The sequence below is a fragment of the Bipolaris victoriae genome (assembly GCF_000527765.1).
Source record: "Bipolaris victoriae FI3 unplaced genomic scaffold scaffold_22, whole genome shotgun sequence".
Taxonomy (NCBI): Eukaryota; Fungi; Ascomycota; class Dothideomycetes; order Pleosporales; family Pleosporaceae; genus Bipolaris; species Bipolaris victoriae.
This window is the reverse complement of record NW_014575370.1, coordinates 234,334-258,183: the sequence shown is the minus strand read 5'-3', so window position 1 is coordinate 258,183 and position 23,850 is coordinate 234,334. Positions and strand designations below refer to the sequence as shown.

Here is a 23,850-nt window from a genome sequence, read left to right as displayed (position 1 = left end):
CGTCGGTGTCGGCGCCGCGAGGCCGAGGGTGCATACAGAGTTGCCTAGTGCAATATCGTGTGCTGGACGTCGAGGGCAGATGGGACGACTGTGTCTGTACGAATTGTTGTGTGCAAGTGCAAGCAGCAGTGCAACAAGGGCCGGCGTGTCCACTTTGCCCATGTCGTCCCGATCGTCCATGTGTTCGGCCGTGGCGTCAGGGAGCGTTGGGGGTATTCCCGGCGCTCAGGAGACGCCAGACCAGGGCGGCAGCCAACGCTTGGTAGGCGTTGATCGCCCCCGGCCTTGACCAACCGGCGCCTGCCTCGTCCTGCTATTTGCAGCCAGAGACTCCGCCTCGATTATGAAACGCCTCCCCGACGGGCGGTGGAGCCCCCCCAGCACAAGCAAGGCCTGCGCCCGTCCCTCGCCCACCCATTCCCTTCCTCTTCTGCTCTGCCTGCCTGCCAACTCGACACATCCTCTCTTCTCCTGCTTTTCCTTCCGACACTTCCGCACATCCGCCCGTCATCCCTCGCCCAACTCTTATTGTCGACACTTTCCATCTGCGCCCACACTTCAGAACCCCCTTTGCACACAGACGCTCCCCCAAGGTGCGGACCCTCCGGCTCCCATCCTCCGTGCTTGAACAAGGCCCAGAAACGAGCTGACGACGACTCCTAGCCAGCCTAACCGCTCCTGTCGCCCTTCCACTGCCCGCACCGCAACGTCCCCAAGACACGACCTTGTCTGCCCAAGGGCCGCCCAAACACCCAGCCGCGACTCCCCCAGTAGTCAAACAAACAACATGGCTACCGCAGTTCAACCGGCCATGTCGATGGCGCCCTTCAACAGCCTATCTAATCAGTGCGTCGATCCCAACGAGTTCTTCGACTTTGGTCAGATGCCCTCGCCCACTCAGCCCACCCTCAAGCGTGAACAGAGTGCTACGTCGGCTATGGGCAGCCCGACCAGCACCAACATCGACGACGACCTTCAGACTCCAGCAAAGCCTAGCCACGAGTACGAACGCTTCAAGCAACAGACCGGCCTTCCCTCTGGATCCATTGCCGGCCTCGCTCCCAACTACAACACCGGCTTCCCTCTCTTCTCCTCGTCTGGCCTCGACGAAATGGCCATGATGGGAGGCGACTCCATCATGGACGGTAGCGGCTGGAACAGCGGACTGCCCATGGAAGTCCCCATGAACATGGGCATCGACTACCGCAGCAACAGCTTTGTCTTCAACGAAGGCTCCCAAGACGATTTTGTCGACCCCAGTGCCATCACTCAAGAGGAGGTACCCAACGTCCGCGTCTGGCCTGGTATGCACCAGCAACAAGCTGCTATGGCCAAGGCGCAGGCGCAGGCCCAGCAGCAGCGAGCACAGCAGTTGGCCCACCAGAAGCAACAGCAAGCCCTGCAACAACAACAACAACAAATACCTCAGTCCCGTCTGCCTTCCACTAGCCAGGCCAGCCGCAAGACTTCAAGCCCACTTAGTGACGCTCACACTGAAGAGATGATCACCCGCGTTGTCGCACAGATCCGAGCCGACAGCCAAAACGCCTCAACATCCATGCAAGACAATAACCAGGGTCTACTCCCCCACATCATCCGCGCCAAGAAGGACGAGGAGGATATGGATGAGGATGAGAGGCTACTTGCCTCCGAGGAGGGCAAGAAGCTCAGCTCCAAGGAGCGCCGTCAATTGCGCAACAAGGTCTCTGCGCGCGCCTTCCGCTCAAGGAGAAAGGGTAAGCATAAACACCGATGTATCTATATACAATTTCCAGCTAACGTCGTTCAGAATACATTGGCCAACTCGAAGGTGAAGTCGCCATGAAGGTCAACGAGGCCAACGAGCTCCGCGCCCAGAACCGTCTTCTTATGGAGGAGAATGCCCGCTCGCGCGCATTCATCGAGCGCCTTCTCCGCCACCAGGCCTTCACTCCCTTCCTCGAGGAGCTCTCCCGCGACGAGTCTCTTCAGATCAAGGCTCCCATGACTGCCATGCCTACCTCTTCCGCTGCCGTTACCGCTGCCTCCGCTCCTGCCTTCCAGCCCCAGTCGCAGTTCAACGCCATGTCGCAGCCCGAGAACCCTCAAGTTACCATGACAATGGCTCCTGAACCCCAGATTGACTTTGCCATGCTCAACTTGAACAACTCCAATAACGCCAACCCCAACTGGAACGTCAACAATGGCTTCAACTTCCAGCAGCCTGTTGCTTTCGCCGTTACCGAGCTTCCCGAGGGTCCCTCCAACCCTCTCGACACCCAGGCTATGTCCGGCAAGGGATACAGCGCCATCTTCAACGCTGAGGATGATGCATCTGTTGAGGAGATCAAGGCTGACTACCCCATCATCAAGAACCCTGTTCAATCTACACAGCCTACTGCTGCACCCGTTGATGAGGCTGAGGAACAAGACGACGAGTATGACCTCTACTACTCCTCGCCTGCTCGCACCATTACTGCCTCCGCCCCACTTGAGGAGCAAGAGGTCTTCTTTACCAATCCCGAGAAGGTTTTTGCACACTACTCACTCGTCCTTTCTGATGAGGCCAACGAGGCACGTCTTGCAGAGCGTCTAGAAAGGAAGATCGCCGCCATGAACACAGTCATGCAAAGAATATCCGACATCACATCGATGTTTGAATCATAGTTCTTTTGCGAATGCACATGGCCTTTTGTTTAATTTGACTTTCTTGACGCTTCAACCAAGCCCGACAATTTCCTGTTGCTTCATCTCTTAGTCTGTTTTACACATGATTGGACGATTCCTTTTGTTACTCTTTATACCCGAGTCGGCTTTGTCTAGGTGCGACTTGGGTCGAACCACAGCGAGCGTGCATAGCTATTTTCCTTTGTTCATTTTGTCGACTGTGCAACGGTATCAAGCGTACACCAATCCTTTTCAACGGCGTTTTCACGGTATTGGGTTTTTCTTGTAGATATCTTACTGGCCCCGAGGTCATGTTGGGGGGGGGGGACGGGCAAGATGGAACAGGGACACATAGACTGTCCATGATTGGAGGGTGTGTATGTAGACATTTGCGAGGAATTCAAATATAGTACCAAATGTTTAAGAGCCGCTTGGTATTGTTGAATCATCTGTGTGTGTGTGTGTGTGATGATTGTTACGCCATGCATTGAGGCTTGAGTTGGTCGAAGGCAATATTAGAGGGGTAAGTATAAGTCCATCTAGTGGCCTTGAAAAGTCTTGACATACAAGGGACAAGGTAGTCAACTTGATACACACAAGAGTAATCACCAGAATACGAACAAGATGCTTGTACATACATGAAGCACAGGCCCGTGGAGAAATCTCTTCGTCAACATCTCACATCTCACACCTCATCACGTCATTTTCATCTTTTTTTCTCAGTCTTTGAAACAAAAACATGAATATTGTATCATCTCATCGAATGTCCCCAAAAGAGTAAAATAAACTTTCCGAGATGCTGGGTTGGTATCATTTGTCCAACCCCGAGAACCCCCCTTTCTTACATTGCTCGGAAAAAAAGATTACCAAGCAAGCTATAAACGCCCTTTCCCCTCCTTTAATCCCGCTTCCCACTTAATATCGACAAAGAAAAGTATAAGAGATACAATCAAATAGCGCCCTTTTCCTAGGGAACATGTGCGGTTTCTGAAACAAAACGCAAGCTGCGTTTCCTTGATTCACTTGCTCTCGCTTAGTGCCGCCATGCCGCCAGATAGGGCGTTTCGGGCTCGGGCGTGTTGTTGTTGCCAGCGTGTGCGGGCGCCGTCGACGGCTGCGCCTTCTTTTGAGGCGACGACTGTAGTGTAGGTTAGGCCGAAGGCTGCGGCGGGGGTGTGTTAGTTATTGTGGAGAATTGGGGGAGACGGAAGGATGGGGGGGGGGAGGACGAACCCATGAAGGCGGCGAAGGCGGGGAGATAGGACTTTGCTGCTGCAGGCATGTTTGTGGTTTGATTTGGTGGTGGTGTTGGGTTAAGTTTTGTAGAGTGATTTGGTGTGAAGGTTATCGGTCTAGTCTATGTGACTTTTCTCTTTGTATTCTAGCCTGTATCTGAAGCTTTGATGGATAAAAGATGTATAATGTTTATCACTGTTGATGATGTAGTAGATGATTGAATGTAACCTTGGTGGATGAAGTAACACAAAGCGAGAACACCAACATTCTTTATATTCATGAGAACAATTTGTCTATTACCTGTTGTCTCTGCCTAGATGGTTCTGCACCGCCGATTGCATCCATTTGCTAACCCCATCTTTTGCGTTGCGTGATACCCAAGGCCCGGAATCAGGAAGCAGGAAAAGCATTTAGGCGCATCCCAGCGCGAGGGATAGGAATCACAGGGGTGCGGATCGTGAGACCTCGAAATAAAACACATAATGCTATTGGCTGCTTAGGAATATGTCGGCTGATATGTGACTATCACTATAGGGCGGTAGAGGTACTGGTGGCGAGACATGGGACTGAGGAGGGTGCGTGTCGGGCTGCGCCGGTATGCGGGTGGGGTGACTTTGTTCGTCAAGGTCGTACGATCGTATGATAACCACGGATTTGGGAAATGCGGGTTAGTGCCAACACGTCAGATTTGCGCACATGAAAGTTGCTCAATATCCTTGACCTCTATTCCTGAGATTCGATACAACTCTTTTTCCTTTCGGATGAATCGAGCGAGTGTTTGGTGGTTGGCCTACGTCGACCCGCGAATAATGTTGCCTTGGCGCTTCCAGCATGCAGCGACTTCCTTATTCAAGGATCTTCTAACAACAACACCAACAACACACGCCATTAGACCATCTTTTCATTGATGATATTCGCCTTTGAAATCTCGATGAAACATACAGTGCAGACTCGTAAAGTACTCTCTGGCTCTTAATACTTAGGCAAGTAAAGATTGTACCGGGAGCGCCATTCCTCATCTAGGGCGGATTCGACTTCACCGACAAGATGCTCCTCACTCCCGAACCTGCGTTACCTTCACTATCCTAAGGTGCAGAATGTGATCGTGCACATTGTGAATGACCATAGAGTAAGTGTGATGTTCTGCTGATCTCACAGATATCCTTCATGGACGAACTATAACAGTGGTTTTGCATTACAGTGGTGCCGAGGGGAGAGTTTGGATCGCTACCGTATCACGATTGTGGTTGGATATGAAAGCTGTCTCTCAAAAAAGATGACACTTTCACATCATACCTATCACCGTCATGACGACAACTTCGAACATCAGCGCAATGAGCGTGATAGCTTTCCCCCAGTGGACGAAGCCGCTGCCGCCCGCCCATTACTGGAACACCATGGAGATGGCGAATCATCTAAAGGAAAAGTCGCTGTATAGCGAGCTTCGTGCTACGTCTATAAACATAGGTATCCCGACTCCCAGCACAGTGAGCATGACAGCTACTCCGCCGAGGTCTCCTGAGTCTACTGGACAATCTCCTACACCCATAGTCACTCGGGGAACTCATGGTGATTGCGAGGCGCAGCCATCGGGTTATGGCCCCGTTCCGAAATACGACAACATGCGGGGATTCTACTACTCGCCAGAGATACGCCATGCGGCGGAGAACGCCCCGATCCCCCCCGGCTACATCGGGAGCTTTGTCTCCGCCAACGGATCGTTTGTCGGCAGCCATTACCTTGGTCACTACGAACTAAAGTCCTTTGATACACTTGAGTGTGCTAGGAGATGCGATGAATGGGGCAGGCTAGCTAATCTGCTTAGCGATGGCCCTAGCACTAACGAGTCGAATACCCGAGATGCTAGCCTAATCGTCGCAACTTCCGATGGGGATACGGATACCAGGGGCACGGAACCTGGACACGACCAAATCTGTCAGGGTTTCAACACATACTTCGAGCGGGCGCCTGCTGTACGGCTTGGTCCGGAATGTCGGGAATCTACGAGCCGAACAGTTATAAAATGCGCACTGTGGGGGGAGCCACTTCGTATTGAAGGCGCCAAGAATATTGGATATAGAGAGTGGGAATTTGACGTGGTCATTGCGGGTTCCAATGGGTATAGTTTGGAAAAATATGCCGAGTCGAGCAACCTGGCCCCTGGGAAGAAGCTAGAGCCCATGGTTCTTGCTGCACTTTTTGCACTTCAAGCATTTTTGGGATTCATGGCACTTTGAGGGCAAGACTGAAGGCATGAGAAACATGAAATGGAACAGGCTGCTTTAGTCGGTTGCGTATGCGTTTAGCTTGGGCTCTTATTGGCAAGTCTTTAGGGATTGAACACGAACATGTTGTTTGCTCAACACGGACAGTGTACATTCATGAGTTGTACTCGTACAACTGTAATCGGAGATTCATGATATTACTGCTATTTCAGTGCTATTTCAACATCATTCGTTACGAAGAAAGTGGCCCTGTACGTGTTGCGTGCTACTAGATTCACGTAGTATCCTATTGTAAAGCATATGTCATCGATTCCAATTGAACATATGTCTTACCTCCTACACCATACACCACCAATCTCTTTACATTCAACTTTCCACACTTATTCGAACATACTATTAACGCACAGACACGCATAGCAAACCCAGTCCCAAAAGGCCAAAGTTGACCATCCCAAAATCCAGAAAAATCCTACCAAAAAGAACACCTTTCTCAAGAAATTCTTCTGTTCCCAAAACCCCGTGAGGAAACAACCAAGAAAAAGAGCCTCCTCCCATCCATTTTTCATATATGTCAACAACGCATCTTCCCTCACAACCCAATCTCACACCCACCCCTCTTCATGACAAAAAACTTCGTCTTGGTCGGATCCGTAAACTTCTCCTCCTCAGCCAGCATAACGAGCGCCTCTTCAGAATGCATAAACGTGATAAACTGCTGCAAATGCAACTCGTCGGCAAACACCATTTCGCCCTTGCAATCCCAGTCGAAGATGTCGTCGGCGCTGGCGCTGCCAATCAGCACGCGCGACAGCCCTGTGGGCACTTCTGAATCGTCAACGTGGTACAGTCGGTTCCAGGCTAGCGGGTGCACTTTGCCTGCTTTTTCCTTGAGCAGAGGTGCGTAGTAGGTTTCGTTGTGCTTGTAGAATTCTGCTCGCGTGACTCCCTCCTTGCGCGTCGCTACTGTGACGAGCACAATGGGGTATTTGGTTGCTGGTGTTGCGGCCATGTCTGAAATCTGGATTTTCGTTTTTTTCCCTTCTTGGTTCTTTTTGTACGCTGGTGTTGCTCTGTTGCTCTTCTTCTTCTTCTGGTGTTGTCCTGTTTCTTCGGTCCGAATGGGCGGTGACGATCCGAGTTCCCGAGGCAGAGGTTCAGCCAGTCGGGGATTAGATTTAACGACCGATGGTCTGGCAATTGGGATTTGAAGGATTTGTTTCAGTGGATTTTTGGGATTAACTGTCGACGTGAAAAGGCGATTCACGAGTAGATAAGAACGGCTTTTCAGTCTTCAAGTGCGAAAAAAAAGAAGCTACGGAACGGACAATTGCCGCGTTGCGGATTGATGGCTACTATGCCTCGGGCCATGATCAGGTCCTTGCTTTCCTCCAAAGTTTAGTACTCCAGATCATCCATTCATACCCCCAGCTGAACTCGACGCCCCACGTCAAAACACGGCTTCCTGCATAAGTATGTTACTGTCATCATAGCTTCTTGGCTTCATCGGAGAACCTAGCATTAATAATCTTGGTTTTATGGCCGGAAAGGTTAGCATAGGAAATTATGCCCCTATTGGGAGTTTGCCATAACGAACAAACATGGCTAGTATCTGTGTCACTACTGAATATGCCCAGTACGTAACAAGATTTACACCGGTTGCCACTGTTATCCTCTGACCCAGAAAAGACAGTACCCACTCCCTCCTCGGAACAGGCCCGTCATGTCCACAGACCCCACTGCCAATGCTGACCAAGACCAAGGACACGGAAAGCTATATTATGGGTATCATTTGGTCAATTACGACCTACATGCCTATCTACTAGTACAGATTACTGCTCGCTTCACTAAAGGCACGCTATAAGCGCATGACAAAGCACGGATGTTTTCCCAAACCTAAAAGCTCCAAACGCCATTGTAGGCAAAGATTGAAAGTAGATCTTTGCGTCTTCTAGAAGGCGTACAAGCCCCTCATGTTCCAAATGGACTCATCGATCTGGCTGGGAGTCCATTCCGAACCAGTAATTTGACCAGCAATGCTCTCCCTCTTGTCACGAGGAAGAACTAGGAAGCGTTCAATGAGATCGCCATCAATGACGCTCTTGACAGGTGCAAAGTAGCTACGGAAAGCGAGATGGTCGCGCCCGGACAGTGGCTTATCATCAGAGCGAAGTTGGAGCTCGAGCTGCTGAAACATCTTGTGCGAACGGCGTGAGTTGAAGGGGATGAGAGCACCAAGGGTGCCTTGGAGACCAGCCCAGAAAACGACGCGTTCACCACCTGATAGCAAGACTGTCTTCTGTATTGACACCGGGATGTCATTGGTGAAGTAATGTGCGATCAGGTCGAGCCTATTAGGAGTACCGCCGAGATAGCTCTTGTCGACAAGTAGATCAGAGCCGTCTGGTGACTCGTCAGAAGATTCGGAAACCTTTTGTGGGCAGCGCACAAGCCAAATGTTGCCAAACTTGTCACCACCCACAGTAGTGTCATAGTCTAGCATCTCGGAGGCCGTGGTATGTCGAGCGACGGTGTCATCAACGAAAGGTATCAGGCGATTGGGGTGAACCTGGTCTTTATGCACGACGTACGTGACCGACTGTGCTTGGTCGGAAACAACCAATCGGCTACCCTGTGTCTTGAGACCCGTGATGCGCGTTGGTACACAGTTCGGCGCCTGAGCTTTGCGTAGGACTGACTTCATACCACAATCATAAAGACATAGGTGACGTCCGACACCAGCGAGCAACTTGCCCTTGAAAGCCAGTAATGCCAGAGGTGGATCGCTGACAGTAGTTTCATGGAAGAACTCCAGCTCACGGCCAGTTGGGTTGATCTTGTATATCTGGATCGAGGCAGATGAGAACTTGTATGGTTGGAAGCTCAGATCTTTTGCAGTACCAACAGCAAGGAATGCTTCGTCATTACGGCTCTCAAAGAAAACTAGAGCAGCACTGACAAGGGATGTGTTGCCATTGACTTCGACCGTGTGAGTGACCGTCTTCTCAGTAACGGGATCGACTACTTGGATGCAAGATGCCCAACTGCCCTGAGCCCTTGGATAACCAAAGTCTACTGCGGGGAATTCGTCGCTGTCAGTTGCACCGTTGGACTGCTCAGTCTCCATTGAACCATTGGTGCCGTCCTCCTTCTTTCCACCGCTTTGCGCAATTAGCTGTTGCCTTCGATCAGCACTAATGGTGTTGTTGTCGCTCTGAATTACGTAGAACACGCCCTGGTCATGGTATCCGACCATCTTCCTAGGGGTGTACTTCAATGGTATACTTTCATAAGTGGTATTGTCTGTCAAATCGTTGAACGTGAAAATTCTGGCGTAGTTAGCAACTATTCTCCAAGCCAACCAATATAATAATGCTGAGCGGGGGATTGCGTTCAGTAGGAACAATTGGAACCAAAAGGTTTGAACCCTCATCGTGTTTAAGGTGTACAAGGTTTCATCATCGCAATCATAGGGAAAAAGAGGGTTTTGCTTACCGTAACTCATTAGCGCTCACACAGATGATTCCCTTGAATTGTGAGCCATCAAAGTTCCATGCGGACTTGAATGAAATGTAGTTCAGTGGTGTCAGCTGCAAGACTCCAGTGCGAGGATGAGTGTAGCCTAGCCATGGCCGCGAAGTCATAGCCAGAATGGCGGGCTCACCGGCAACAGTGACCTTTGCGAATTTGATAGGTTCAGGGCCGAGAAAGCGTCTCCGGGTATCACCAATGTCACCAGTCATCTCATCCAGTACCGATCGAATGTACACACCACTTCGCAGGCCAATGTGAAGGAATTGGCTGTACCCACGGGACGACTTGTCCGTCATAAGGTTGATGGTCAAATCGCTTGGGGGTGATGTAAGTGCTTGGACAGAGATGCTTCGCAAGATGTTGCCTTCCATGTCAGGACTTAGATTGTAAATCCTGACCGTTTGGTCACTGCAGCCAACAGCCAGGAAAAAGGCTCGTACGCTACCCTCTGGGACATCGGGCATCGCAAGGCAGTTGATGGTGCTGTCCAAGTTGATCTCTTCTTCAGCCATGGCAAGCGAACCATCAGAATCACACTCAAAGTACAGAATCTGACCAGAGCTAAGGGCAATTGCGACTTGGCGGTTGTTGGTTGCACAAGCTACAATGGTGCGGTGAGCGGGAGGTTGCCAATCAGTCAGGCTGGCGTGAGTTGCGCTCGCATCGTCATTGGGAAACTGGATGCCCTGAATGTGACGGATACCCTTGGGGTGGATTTGGATGATGCAATCCTCACCAAACTGCTGCACGCCAAGGGTGTTTGTATCTGGAAGGAAACCAGTGTTGGAGGCTTCCTCAACATCGTCACCAATCTTCAAGACGAGTGTTCTGCTGTGGAGGCAAAGGACAATGAGTGTGTCCGTCTCGTCTTCGCTAGTCAGCTTCGTTGTCCATACATCGGAAGCGTTCTGTGGCAGAGGAGACTCGATGAGATCCAAGACCTCTAACGCGTTCCTCGTGGTGCGGAAAGAACTTCGGCCACCTGTACCGTTGATTGTGTATATCTGAGGCGCATCTTCCAATGCAGGATTGGCAACTTCCATATCCATAATCGGGTTGAGACTTGGCATAGCCTCTACCGCAGTGAGGTTGACCAGAGCGTGAGGACGGAAGAACGGAGGTGCAAACGAGGCTTCAGGGTCAACGGGGAACTGACTGCTTTCGAAGACTGGGTCATCAGTCTCGTCACCCAGCGACTCCAGTTCATACAAAATGCGGTCTCCAGACTCGCACGCAGCGTAGACGAAACCCGCCCGGAGAATACAAATACTTGTCGTTACAGGAATGGTATCAAAGTACTTGATCTTGATCTTCTCGACCGTGCCGTTGGGAGCGTCAACGGTAAGCTTGAATACATCGCCATCTTCTGTCTGTAGAAGATAGAAGAAGTCGCCACCTTTGAGAGAGTATAAAGTACCAGCGACAATCATACGCTTTCGGTTAGGATCTTCAGTAGCGCCCTCGCGGCGTGGAATTGCCAGGCGGCGGACGCTTGACTTGTTGTTGAAGATACGACGGTATGTGATGCTGTCCTCTCCGCAGCACAATACACCACTCGGTGCACTTGGGCCTCCGGGTACCCGGAAGAGAGTATTTGCTGTGCGATCGACAGGCTCAGACCACTTTCGTACAATGTGGTTGAGACCCAGATCCAGCTCATAGTACACAAGCTCCTTCTTGATCTCCTCGTAAGCCTCGCCCGTAGGATCAGTCTCGGAATTGGAGTAATCCACTTCGAGCGTTGCAAACATGGGGTTGTCGTAGCCAACATCGAGACCGATAAGACAATAGACAAGTGTCTGGGGCTTGTGCGCCTCCAGTGGAGAGGAGATGGCAATATCGGTCTGCCCACTTCGGGTGAGGATGTAGACCAGCTTGTTCTTCTCCGTCGAGGCAATCATGATAGCGCGCCCTTTCGGGTCGGCTGCCAGGTACTCGCCTGGCACGACACGTCGTATTCCAGACTTGCCGAATGTCTCGAAGTGAAGTGTCTTGAAGGTGTGCTCATCAGGAAGGTACTCGTACGTAACTAAACGTCCAGAGTCCGTGGTTATGACAATGTGGTCTTACAGAGTCAGCAAGGCTTCTTTTCTTAGTAGGAAACGCAGTCCAGTCCACCGCGGGCTCAGGGAGCGGCGAGCTCGAAGGTGTCGTGTGCTTTGAAAATCACTATACTGCTTGTAGCGGGGAAGGGGACCCGACATACCTTTGGTGCCGCCCGCAATCCTGAACTTGGCAATGCGACGGATGATGCCGAATACATCTTGCGAGTAGAGCTCTTGGAAGCCCTTCTGCCGCCGCGAAACCTCGAGGATGGCCAGCCGGGAGCCGCTCGCAGTGAGGATCTGCTGCTTGCCGTTTCCGAGGAAGTCACCAGAAATGGCATCCTGTGTCGCTGTAGGCTGCTTCACCGTCAAGGCGTACAGCGACATGGAAGAGAAGCTAGTCATGGTGGGCGACGGCGGGCGCTGGCCCCAGTAGTGCTGCCGTGTCTGTCGTTCGAGGATGCAGAAGCTGACCTCGAATCAAGATGTGTAACACAAGATTCAGGCAGAGCTTGTTGAAGAGTGGGTGCGCGCCAGTTGAAACTGCGCGGCGGAAGAAAGCTGGCGCAGGCTGTCGAGCATCGTGAAATCTTTACGGTGAAGGAGGCCAAAGCTCCCCGGATGCAGTGTCGGCCCGACCCAGCCAATTGGTGGCATGGCCCCACTAAAATTCTATGTCGCAAAGTCAACGAGGCGCAACGGCGACGCGAGTGAACGACGTTGTCCAGTACACATTGCTTGCCGTACGAGACCGCCGACCCATTCTAAACCTTTTGTCCGGTCTGAGTGAAGTTTCGCCAACGATAATTCGCCGTCAGCCCGTCCATCGATCAACCTCGGTCCACTACCATGAAGCGCAAAGTCGGCGCTTTGGAAAAGCTCGAGTCTGACCATGCCGCGCTCAGATTCAAGCTGAAGAGGGACCCCCAATCTTATAGGGACGACTTTGAGCAACAGTATCAACAGTACCGGACGTTGCTTGATTTGTTCCTTGCGGATCCTTCAACTACAGATGGAGGTCTGGTTGCACTGAAAGAGTATGTCTACCATATGGATGCTGCGTGGGGCAAAACGCTGACTTTGTTTCTCAAGTCTCATAGAATTTGTATCGCACACGGCGAATCTATACCCTGATCTGACTCTCCCTGAATTTCCCCGAAGTCTTATAGATCTGTTGTCCGCACACCATGAAGTCCTTGAGATGGATCTGCGCGACAAGGTCGTGGGTGCCATCTGCTTGCTTAAAAACAAGGAAGTGATTGACTCGGTCACCCTCCTCAACACACTATTTCCCATCCTCATCACAACAAATTCAAAGTCGCTTCGAACTTTGCTCTTCCAGAAAATAGTCTCAGATGTCCGATCGTCCAACGCGAAATCCACGAACCACAAGGTCAACAAAGCGCTACAAACAACTTTGTACAATCTCCTCGAAGCCGACACCACTTCACCGCGCGGTTTCTTGGCTGTCAAAATCACACGGGACTTGTGGAAGCGTCAAATATGGACTGACGCAAGGACAGTCGAGGTTATGCGATTGGCTGCGTTGAGCGACAACGAGAAGACCATTGCGGGTGGGGTCAGGTTCTTCCTTGGTGGTGACCAAGAGAGAGAAGCAGCCGCTGAAGAGAGCGATGATGATAACGACGTGGACCTGGCCAAACTGAGGCACCAAGCTGGCATCAACAAGAAGACTAAGAAGAAGTCGCGTGAACTGAAGCAAGCAGCTGCCACCATGAAGAAGAAAGACAAAAAGAAGAATGCGCCACAGTGAGTATCCCGGTGCTGTTACCGACTGTTCAATGCTAACCCTCTATAGTCCATTGAACTTTAGCGCTTTACACTTGCTTCATGACCCACAGGGTTTTGCGGAAACACTCTTCTCAAAGCATATCCAGAATTCCAAGAACAAGCTCGCTCTCGAGACGAAGCTTCTGGCCCTACAGCTTGTGACCAGACTTGTCGGATTGCATCAACTGACAGTCCTACCATTGTATTCGTACTTCTTAAAGCACCTCACACCCCGCCAAGCTTCAGTCACGACATACCTTGCGTGTCTAGCACAGGCAACTCATAGCTATGTCCCACCAGATGTTCTTGAGCCGCTGGTTCAAAAGATTGCGAATGAGTTCGTGTCGGAAGCATCAGCTTCTGAGGTCGCTGCGGCAGGATTGAATGCTATTCGTGAGATATGTGCACGCCAACCTCTGGCCATGACAGACACGTTGCTACAAGACTTGGTTATGGTATGTGCTAGACTATACTACTTGCCTCTTTGCCTCTATGCCGAAAACTAACAGTCACAGTACCGTAAATCAAAGGACAAGGGCACAATGATGGCTGCTAAAGGTCTCCTCTCACTTTACCGCGAAGTCGGTGCCGATCTCCTCAAGAAGCGTGACCGTGGCAAGGATGCGACAATGGGCATTCGTGCTGGTACAATCAAAGAGCGACGTTATGGTGAGGAAGCCATTGGCGAAATTGAAGGCATTGAGCTCCTTGAAAAGTGGAAGGAAGAAGAGCGTAGGAAGAAGTTGGAAGCTGCTGGATTGGATCCTGATGCAGACAATGGTGATGTTGAACTTGACGACGAGGATGACTGGAAGAAATGGGAAGTGGAGAGTGACGGCGACAGCGACGACTCAGGAGGATGGATCAACGTCGAGAGTGATGGAGAAGATATCCAAATTAGCGACTCTGAAGACGAGAAGGAAGACAACAAAGAGCGACCAAGCAAGAAGGCGAAACTCAGCAGCGCAACGCCCACACCCGGCCCATCAACCGACAGCCAGGAAGGCTCCAAGAGCGAAGAGCCAGAACCAAAGTCCATTTCCAAACTTCTCACCACGACCATTCTCACTCCCGCCGACCTAAAACAACTCCAAGCTCTGCGCGCCTCATCAACAATCACCTCATCTCTCGCCTCACACAAGCGGGCCCAACTCCTCGCCGCGCGCCACGCCGACGAAGCCATTACAGCCGAAACGATTGAACTGGCCGCATCGCTAGGCAAGAAGAACACCAAGGAAGAGAAGATCGCAATGGCCAAGCAAGACCGCGAGACGAACCACATGTCGCAGGCGGGCAAGCGCAAGGAGAAGCGGCATGCAGAGGGCAAGAGTACGACGAACCAGGACAAGGCGCGCAAGAAGAACTTTTTGATGACGCTGGGCAAGGCCAAGAGCAAGAACAAGAGGAGTTTGGGTGATGTTAAGAAGACGCTTTTGGGCCATGTGGAGAGGAAGAAGAGGGGTGGCAAGAGGGGAAATAAGGGAAATTAGGGTTGTTTGTGATGGGCTTGCATTTTGTTGTATGCAATCGATGTTTTTCAAGTGTACATGGGCATTGACATGTTTGGAGAGTTGATATCGATGAGAAGAAAAAAGGTGGGAAGCGTAATACCCTACATACTTTTGAAGTAAACACTTGATAGATGAAAAGGAACGAAGTCATTGGGTTATTTATTGTAATTCTGTGAAATGCATTATGGAACTTTTCACATTTCTTCCATGTCCGATGGTCCCTAGAACTGAAAAGAAGAAGAAGAAGAAGGTGAAGAAGTGAAAACAGACTACATTAGAATCTCGATACTCTCGAATGCCCCATACCACATTCAGAGTAAAGAAAAAACAGCCATCATAACTCCATTTTCCAATGTTCCAAAGCATCCTCATGAGACGATGGATGGGGGGCATTATAAACCCCAAACTTGTACGCTGCTGTCGCGGACTCAAACAGCCCCAGACACGGTACATCAGCCAAGATACAGCACGTTGAGAAGCGCTATGCGATGAACATCCAGCACAGCATACCCCCAAACGGCACATGTTGTAAGTAAGCCCAGTCAGTGATTAAGAGCATCTGACAGACATGAGCCTCTTGCATCAAAAGCAGAACTAGTCGTACTCGACATTGGAATCTTACTCGTAGTCAGTACTCTGCAGCCAACGCTGTACAGCTCTCTTTGACGTAAACTCACCACGGCCATCGCCACCGTCAGCGGAGTTCTCTTCGTCCGTAGACTCAATCTTGGGCTGCTTCTTCGGCCGACCGCGACCCTTTTTCGTCGTCGCAGCAGCAGCAGCAGTAGTAGCAGCTTTCTTCTTGGTTGGTTTCTTATCGGGCTCCGAGCTGTCGGGTTCGGGCTTGGCGGGATCCTCAGACGCCTCATGTGCAGGTTTGCGCTTCCTAGACTTTGGAGCTGCGGGAAGCTTTGGGGCTTCAGAGGTGGATGCAGTAGCGTCGCCGTTAGACTGGCCGAGGAACTTGGCAAAGGGCGGGTGGCTCTCCATTGCCTTTCTTTTGACGGGAGGCCCTGTGTTTACGAGGTATCAAGTTAGCGCGTGCCATGGAGTTGGGCGAACGGGTGTGGATGGACGTCACTTACACATCTTCTTGAGCGAGCCAGCTGTGTTCTTGGTCAGTGCGGCCATGGTCTCGTAGTCGAACTATATGGATGTTGTTAGTACACGTTCGTGCAGAAGATTGGATCGGCAAGAAGTAGCGGGCAATCACCTTGTCCGGACCGATGGAGCTCAGGAACGCGGCGGCAATAAGCTTAGTCTCCTTGTCAGTGAAGCCTGGGAGAAGCACGTTGGCGTCTTCGCCGGTAGTGTCCTTCTTGGGTGGCATGATGTTGAGGTTGAAAGTAGTCAAGAGGCGCAATTTGCTGAGTGTAATGGAAGAGAGCAGAGAAGATGGCAAGTGAGTCACAACAATAAAAGCGAGCGTTTGTTGTGAGTTAAGCAGGCTGTGGTGAATTCGAAACTTAAACACTGGCTTAGGAAATTACGTCTTGTGTGTGATACCAGGTGAAGTCCGCTTCGAAGAGCGGTGATTCACCTATGACATCTTCACTATTTGGCTCCTCAACCTTGGAATTATATGACGATGAAGTCGAATTTTGAGAGCTTCACTGATCACTGCTGGGGGGGGGGGGCAAGCTGTCGTGGATGGTCCGAAAGCGGTTAGATTGCGAATGGTCCGTGCCTTACATATCCAGGACAGAGGGCTTAACTATGGTAGCTTTGAATGCGACGCCAACACCTGTCCTGAAACTCGCATTCGCTCCCCTTTTCTGCCACGAGGCGCAAACTGACGTATGTGGTGTATGTGTGTATGCGCAAGATGCGTGTGCGGAGAAGTCCTTGATCACCCGACATGGTTTAGTGTACCGCGTTAAGAGAAGGGAACATGAAAGGGACAGGAGATCTGCTAGTCTGCATGCTCCTGAGGCATAGGGTCCAAAGTCGCAGTAAGGGGAGAGGACGCCAAGAGATTGAGCATGTACAGTATGTGTGTATGTACATAGTTTATGTGCTAGGTGTACATGTATCGGCAGTCAAGCCAGCTAACGGCGTGTGCCGAACGGGAGCAGGACAATAGGTAGAGCAATACGCAGCTTCGGGGAAATCGACGGGCGGCTCGGGGTAGGCGAGGGCGAGCGAGATGGGCTGGAAGCGCGCGTGTATCCCCGCTCACCGACACGAGCGCGGCGACGGCGGAGCAGAGCAGGCTGGACGGTGGTAGACGGGGGATCAGAAGGCGAGGCCTGGATGGAACCAAGGGTGGACGGGCTTGTCATCGGGGCTTGTGGGGGGCGTGGGACCAATGCGCAGGCAGTGCTGTGCATAGCTGCGTCTACAGGGCGTCTGTCGGGGGGGCGCAGGCTGCAAGAGACCCAGCCAGCATCTGCGGCCAGCGGGCCGCGCCAGGAACAGGCGCAATTAATTTTTGTCCCTTTCGCGTATGGGTGGGTGGATGAATGGATGGATGGGCTGATGCATCACGTACATACGCATGTATGTGTGTATCCACGACACGACACGACACGCCTGACTGACTGACTGACTGACTGTTCGCCGACTGGGCCGACCCGGCGCCCGTCGACTTTCCCTTGACCACCTGCTGGTCCGCTTCGGCTTTGGCTTTGGCTTTGGCTTTGGCTCTGCCTGCAAGTCCCCTCACTCGACCTCTCCCTCTTCTGCTCTTTTATTCCTCTTTTACTCCCCTCCCTCTCCTTCTTTTTCCTCGACATCTTCCCTTCCTTTTTTTTTCTTCCTCTTCTATAAAATAATCACACATCCAGCTCGCAGCTTCCCTCGTTCCCTGCCTGCTGCCGTTGTTGCTGCCCCTCACCACCCCGCGCCCATAGTCTGCACAAGACTCACCACCGAACATAACACGCGACTGGCAACCGGAACCGCGCCCGTCTTCTCCATCGCCATGTCTCCCCACTTCACTCTCACCAGCACCTACCGCGCGCGGGCCTCGTTGTCCTCCGCCGGTCCTCTGGCATCATACCTGCTCAGTTTGATAGCCGCCAAGCAGACCAATCTCTGCCTCTCGGCCGATGTCGAGACTTCTGCAGAACTGCTGCAACTCGCCGAAGAAGTGGGCGACTCTATCTGCCTGCTCAAAACACATTGCGATATCGTCACCGACTGGTCCGACAGGACAGCCCAGGCCCTAAGAGAGGTCGCCGCTCGCAAATCCTTCCTCATTTTTGAAGACCGCAAATTCGCTGATATTGGAGGTATGTTTGTCCACCACTCGTTTGTTCGCTACCCTGGTATCTAGACGAGCCGCTAACACCATACCAGAAACCGTACAGAAGCAGTACACTTCTGGACACCACCGCATCGCCCTGTGGGCCGAGATCACAAATGCGCACGTTCTGCCCGGTCCCGCCATCGTTACCGCACTCGAGAAAGCTGCCGAAACAACCATTGCCAAGTACAACACTTCTGTAAACACCGAAATCTCCGCTACACGGCAGGTAAACGGAGCAGGCGATGACGAAGATGACGACGAATTTGATGACGACATGAAAAACCCCGACTTCACCATCGAGTCCCCAATTGAGATGGAAGGCGAAGAGAGAAGACTGAGCATCCGTGCTCCCGACAGGAAGCAGAGTGTGGTGAGCGTCACAACTTCCATATCCATGCGCACAGAAAGCATATCGCCTCGGCCCGAACCCAACGACAACGGAGAAGACGTCTTCAACCTCGATACTGCGACGGAGCTTATCCGCCTCGGCCCGCCGCCGTTTTTGCGTTCGCTCCTTTTGCTCGCTGAAATGAGCTCCGAGGGCCACCTCATGACGCCCGAATACCAGAAGACAACGGTTCAAATTGCCCGCAGTCATCGAGACTTTGTCATGGGCTTCATTGCCCAGCGCAGCTTGAACTCAGAGCCCGAAGACAATTTCATTACCATGACTCCAGGTTGTCAACTACCGCCCCCAGGTCAAGAGGGCAAGAAGCTAGGAGACGCCCTTGGCCAGCAGTACAACACCCCTCACAAGCTGATTTACGACCAAGGATGCGATATCATTATCGTTGGGCGTGGCATTGTCCGAGCACAAGACCGCAAATCAGAAGCAGAACGCTACAGGAAAGCTGCATGGGCAGCCTATGAGGAGCGAGTACGAAAAGTATAAGCGCCTGGTTTCAGTTTTTTTTCTTTTTTTCTTAGCGTAGGTGATGACCCCATGTAATACTATGTTGGCCATCTACCCGTCGTATTGACTCTGTACGACTTGTCCTGGAAGGCTTTTCGAAGCGCCAAATGCCTTTGAACAAGACAAGTAAAAGCATAGCACTACACTGAAGCGGCGGGACCTATTCTGTAGACAGAAACGACAAGTCTAGACGGACAGTATGCGCCACTACAAATACGACTGCAATATTGATCATGAATCATGTGCAATGTTCGATTTAATTCTCAATTACAAAGCTATTTACCTCCTTCCCCACGGTCAAGCCCACCTTACCCAACCTCAACTGGCGATTTGGTACTGTCCTAGTTGTCAAGGGTCCCAGGCAAAGCCTTTGCATGAACCAACCCTGCATCAAATATGCCTTCCCGCCATTGCCAAGTTCAAAGTTAGCCCATCTAGCACATTGCGCGTATCTGGTAATGCGAAGAGCCATCTGAATATTGCCTCCATGCCTCTGGAACCTTGACCCATCGGGTGCCGATCGTGCGGCGTCCTAAATATTTCGAGAATTAGCCCAAAACTCTCTGCATGGGGAGCTGGTTCGATTGACTTACCTTTTGGAACGAAAAAGAAACTGTGGGCCTCTCTATTCTTGTTTATGCAATCGTCTGCATTTCTGCAACTCCCGTTGTCAAGGGGAGCTGTTCCACGTCTCACCTAGGACTTTGTTGTCGACTGATACCTCGAAGATCTCGCATCTTGAATTCCTATCAGTCACTATCAAGACGGCGTCTTCGGAAACGTCAATCGTGTCGATTGCGAGTTCACCATTCTCGAGCGAATTAGGCTTATGGTAACCCTCAATAGCCTTCCAGTCATTGATGATTCTTCCTAGGCATGGTCTTGACGCAAACTTGTACGGCTCGGGAACAACCGGAGGGGGAGGGGGAATTGGGTCGGATGGGGTTGGAGGCGGAGGTGGGGTTGGGTCTCCTGAGAATAAAGGCCGGGGCTGGTTAAACATCATTCCGTCTCTGCAGGTGCATCCACACATTTCCGGAGCTGGATCGCCGCACGTGACAATGGGCGCTTGTCCTAGGAACTTGTATTAGTACTATTGCAGCTGGGACATGAGCATGGAAATGTACCATTCTGGCACGTTATAGGCATGCCAGCAAGCATGTCCGAGCCAAATTGCGCACTTGCAATGCCGCCGAAAAGAAGAGTCGTGATTATAGAAACACGCATATTGTTGGTTCCGTAAGGGTGATGGAAGTGATGTTTAAAGTTGAAGTAGTTCAAGGCTGAAGTTGTCCAAGGCTGATGCCGGTGATACTATTTTGAACACGTAAATCTGGAGACTTATATACCTTTTTTTTTCTCTCTCTCAGAAATCCCCACTGTCCTCAAAGCAAATTATTTTAAAAAAAGCAAAGTGTTGAGAAGACCGGCACTTTGGTCGCTGTCATCCAGCGCAGATACTTTACATTCAGTAGTCGTGCAGCCAAAAACAAATCGACGCTATTGCCAATGACTACACTTGGCCAGAGTAAAGCAGCTAGACTAAAGCATCGTGATATGACCAGAGGTGCAAAGTATATGAGAGCTTTTGGTGTACATCGTAAATAAGATACACACACACATACTCTCTCACCCTCTTTCTCCTCTTGGTCAACTAGACGCCATCAGTATACTGATCCACGTTACTAGACACAGCCGTTTGCTTTTCTCAGAACCAAGTCCTTCAATCCGTCTAGTCGAACGTACTACACACACGCTGAGATCATCACGATAACCGTACCGACGATGCCATTAGCGGTGAAGTCTACATTAAAGCGCACTGTGCGTTACGTAGAGCCAAAAGCTGTCATCGCAAAACCAGAATAGGTTCAAAGCGGGACAGCAAAGCCGTTGAAGAGCAAAAACTTGAATAATAATCTCACGATACAGTTTTTTTTTGGAGAATTGTGCTGTCATGAGGAATGACGGTTTATACAAACTGTGCCTTTTTCTTTCTAGGGGGCTTCTTTGGTTTGCTTTTTACTATGGTATTGAGAAATGATTGTAAGAACGAATATCTATATCACTCTGAATACAACCCCTAGAAGAAAGGCAAACCTGAGGATAGAGAGGCTACGGTCACGTGCATAGAACATGTGTACAGTGCTTAGCGATTGGGCCTTCCCCCTCAAATGCAGCCTCGCTGGAATCTGTGCTACGTAACACAATCATAGAACCCCGCCTAACCATTTTGACCTAGCGTCAACCTGCCAGTATATATACAATAAGAAGACAACACATGCTGCATGAGCTTTCGCACTTTCTGTGCCTTCCCGAAAATCGCCCTTGCCCCGCTACACATCCTTCATTCATGCTACACCCATCAACATTTGCACAGATACGTCTAGTACTGTGACAACACCGCTTTCATCCACGGATATGTATCACTATTCAAAGCTTAGGTCTGAGGACTCGGGTTTCCGGCTCTTGAGGCTACTTAAAGGGAGTGATCCTGAACTCGAATGCGAGCTCTCCCTGCAGTCACTGCAAAACGCACACCCTCCATACGAAGCTCTTTCCTACACATGGGGTAGCAGCGAGCTAGTCGAGTGTATCAAACTGGATGGAAAGACATTTTGGGTAACGGATAACCTACATGCGGTGTTGCAAAATCTGCGGCTGTGCGATAGGGATCGCATTCTGTGGATCGACGCTATTTGTATAAACCAAGAAGACAAGGTGGAACAGAGTCAACAAGTTCAGCAGATGGGGCAGATATACGAAAAGGCTGAGAAAGTTCTCATCTGGTTGGGCAAGGCGACGCCGCAAATTATCTCCTTGATGGAAAGACTCAACCAATTTCGAAACGCTGATGCTAGTTATCACTACAATCCAGAAACGTTCAAAGACTGGAATTGGAAAGATCATTCTATGGCAATAAAGCAAATTTTGAACCGAGAATGGTTCACAAGGATCTGGATCCTACAGGAGGCAGCCAAAGCCCGTAGAGCCGATGTCTGTTGCGGCGTTCGATCCATTCCAACTGAAATTTTTGTCCTCGCGCTCTCCTTTGTGGAGCTAAAGTTTCCACCGCACTGCCAACCTATACTGGACATAATGGCAAAGTCATTCCGGTCAAGTTCCTGGTGGGCACAAACACGCGACTTACGAACCCTTCTGCGCAAGTTTCATGGGAGCAAAGCAACCGATGAGCGCGACAAGATATATGCCCTGCTTGGTATGTCTTCGTATCTAGAGGACCCGAAGAATATTGCGATAGACTACCTGAGACCAACCTCCCAAGTTGTTCGCAAGGTTATTACATATTTGCTGCAATCGACGCGAACAAACCAACCAAACCCATTCACTATGCACGATGTCCTCGATATCATGGGTTCTTTTACGACACTGGACGTTACCTATTTTGTATTAGCACAAGAAATTTCTACAGAGGCGACCCCCTCTAACCCTACCCCAGGATACAAGACGCTTGAGCCATACCAAGCCGAAATCAAGATTTCAGGCATAGCAGTTGTCAATGATCCAACAGTGCTCTTGTTTGAGGAAAGGCCAGCAGAAAGCTTTGAAAACCAGAAGACATGCTATAGTCAGATAGTCGGGCTGATGCCAGATCAGCAGTCTACCAAAGCTTTGCAAGACTATGATGAAGGACTGCATGTACTTTCATGGGGGAATGCAGGGCATCATATAAAAGTGGTTGTAATAAGCGACAAGCCAAAGGCCATATTGAAGGCTGCAATTAGAGGGTATGGTCAGGTTACCAGACGGTTGCTGCACATGAAACTAGGGATTGCAAAAGAAGAAGAATGTGAGGCGCTCGTGCTACAGGAGATTGCAAAAAAAGGACTCACAGGACTGTTACCATTCATGTTTGAAGCAGGCATAGACGTCAATGCCCAGGGTGGATACTATGGGAACGCACTTCAAGCTACTGCCCATTATAACAGAGAAGGAATGTTTCATATACTGCTTGCAGTGGGCGCAGATGTCAATGCCCAGGGTGGATACTATGGGAATGCACTTCAAGCTGCTGCCCGCTATAACAGAAAAGAAATGGTAAAATCGCTGCTTGACGTAGGCGCAGATGTTCATGCCCAGGGTGGAGAATATTGGAACGCCCTTCAAGCTGCTACCTGTTCTGATGACGAAGAAATGGTAAAGATGGTGCTTGACGCAGGCGCAGATGTCAATGCCCAAGGCGGAAAACATGAAAACGCACTTCGAGCTGCTGCTGTCTCTTGGAATAGGGAAAAAATAACGAAAGTACTACTTGACGCAGGCGCAGACCCCAACACCTAAAGCGGAGAATGAGTAAGGTTGCAGCCAAGTGGTGACTGGCCGGACTGTCATGTCACTCTAGCTAGTCGAGAATTAGCCACATCTTATGTTGCATTGTGTCGGAGCGAGTGTTCTTACTCACCAAGACCAAGGGCACGGTAGACAATAGTTTCATTGCTTTAGCAGGGAGTTTTGTTGGCTGAGGCTCTCAATCGTCTCTATAATGTCGTTCCCTTGGTATCTTTTCAGGAGTTCGGTGATATGCACTTTCATTCATTGGTGTTTTACTGCTGATGTGTCTGCTACACAAGGAAAGAGAGAGGCTAGCCAAGTATGTGGACAAATTTTTTGCAATATGTCAATACTTCTCGTGTAACTACTTTGGCTTACTTGTCTTTGCTTACAATGGTTGCGCTTGCATGAA

General features: G+C 50.6%; 11 protein-coding genes across 11 annotated transcripts; 6 read left to right on the top strand and 5 right to left on the bottom strand.

Moving 5' to 3' along the window:
* Positions 1-787: 787 nt before the first annotated feature.
* COCVIDRAFT_24689 (hypothetical protein) lies at positions 788-2,646 on the top strand (the record flags this gene model as incomplete). The annotated part of the gene is made up of 2 exons (XM_014703424.1): positions 788-1,736; positions 1,790-2,646. The coding sequence occupies 2 exons, from the start codon at positions 788-790 to the stop codon at positions 2,644-2,646; spliced, it is 1,806 nt and encodes a 601-aa protein (XP_014558910.1).
* A 1,019-nt stretch (positions 2,647-3,665) lies between these two features.
* On the bottom strand, positions 3,666-3,928 carry COCVIDRAFT_93258 (hypothetical protein; the record flags this gene model as incomplete). Its single annotated transcript, XM_014703502.1, has 2 exons — positions 3,666-3,808; positions 3,880-3,928. 2 exons carry the CDS (start codon positions 3,926-3,928, stop codon positions 3,666-3,668), a joined length of 192 nt encoding a protein of 63 aa, XP_014558988.1.
* A 1,357-nt stretch (positions 3,929-5,285) lies between these two features.
* On the top strand, positions 5,286-6,119 carry COCVIDRAFT_35791 (hypothetical protein; the record flags this gene model as incomplete). The annotated part of the gene is made up of 1 exon (XM_014703501.1): positions 5,286-6,119. The coding sequence occupies one exon, from the start codon at positions 5,286-5,288 to the stop codon at positions 6,117-6,119; it is 834 nt and encodes a 277-aa protein (XP_014558987.1).
* A 577-nt stretch (positions 6,120-6,696) lies between these two features.
* COCVIDRAFT_14073 (hypothetical protein) lies at positions 6,697-7,116 on the bottom strand (the record flags this gene model as incomplete). The annotated part of the gene is made up of 1 exon (XM_014703406.1): positions 6,697-7,116. The coding sequence occupies one exon, from the start codon at positions 7,114-7,116 to the stop codon at positions 6,697-6,699; it is 420 nt and encodes a 139-aa protein (XP_014558892.1).
* A 939-nt stretch (positions 7,117-8,055) lies between these two features.
* On the bottom strand, positions 8,056-12,070 carry COCVIDRAFT_93230 (hypothetical protein; the record flags this gene model as incomplete). Its single annotated transcript, XM_014703500.1, has 3 exons — positions 8,056-9,433; positions 9,600-11,703; positions 11,845-12,070. 3 exons carry the CDS (start codon positions 12,068-12,070, stop codon positions 8,056-8,058), a joined length of 3,708 nt encoding a protein of 1,235 aa, XP_014558986.1.
* Positions 12,071-12,532: 462 nt separating this feature from the next.
* COCVIDRAFT_93198 (hypothetical protein) lies at positions 12,533-14,964 on the top strand (the record flags this gene model as incomplete). Its single annotated transcript, XM_014703499.1, has 4 exons — positions 12,533-12,720; positions 12,776-13,453; positions 13,503-13,929; positions 13,990-14,964. 4 exons carry the CDS (start codon positions 12,533-12,535, stop codon positions 14,962-14,964), a joined length of 2,268 nt encoding a protein of 755 aa, XP_014558985.1.
* Positions 14,965-15,603: 639 nt separating this feature from the next.
* Positions 15,604-16,315, bottom strand: COCVIDRAFT_93053 (hypothetical protein; the record flags this gene model as incomplete). Its single annotated transcript, XM_014703498.1, has 3 exons — positions 15,604-15,998; positions 16,071-16,131; positions 16,199-16,315. The coding sequence occupies 3 exons, from the start codon at positions 16,313-16,315 to the stop codon at positions 15,604-15,606; spliced, it is 573 nt and encodes a 190-aa protein (XP_014558984.1).
* A 1,593-nt stretch (positions 16,316-17,908) lies between these two features.
* Positions 17,909-19,127, top strand: COCVIDRAFT_35786 (hypothetical protein; the record flags this gene model as incomplete). The annotated part of the gene is made up of 2 exons (XM_014703497.1): positions 17,909-18,218; positions 18,286-19,127. 2 exons carry the CDS (start codon positions 17,909-17,911, stop codon positions 19,125-19,127), a joined length of 1,152 nt encoding a protein of 383 aa, XP_014558983.1.
* A 455-nt stretch (positions 19,128-19,582) lies between these two features.
* On the bottom strand, positions 19,583-20,375 carry COCVIDRAFT_14068 (hypothetical protein; the record flags this gene model as incomplete). The annotated part of the gene is made up of 3 exons (XM_014703405.1): positions 19,583-19,680; positions 19,845-20,222; positions 20,276-20,375. 3 exons carry the CDS (start codon positions 20,373-20,375, stop codon positions 19,583-19,585), a joined length of 576 nt encoding a protein of 191 aa, XP_014558891.1.
* Positions 20,376-21,566: 1,191 nt separating this feature from the next.
* Positions 21,567-22,460, top strand: COCVIDRAFT_77035 (hypothetical protein; the record flags this gene model as incomplete). The annotated part of the gene is made up of 1 exon (XM_014703496.1): positions 21,567-22,460. A coding segment is annotated over one exon (894 nt), but the record flags the coding sequence as incomplete, so codon positions are not given.
* Positions 22,461-22,925: 465 nt separating this feature from the next.
* Positions 22,926-23,447, top strand: COCVIDRAFT_93136 (hypothetical protein; the record flags this gene model as incomplete). Its single annotated transcript, XM_014703495.1, has 1 exon — positions 22,926-23,447. The coding sequence occupies one exon, from the start codon at positions 22,926-22,928 to the stop codon at positions 23,445-23,447; it is 522 nt and encodes a 173-aa protein (XP_014558981.1).
* Between the last annotated feature and the right edge of the window lie 403 nt (positions 23,448-23,850).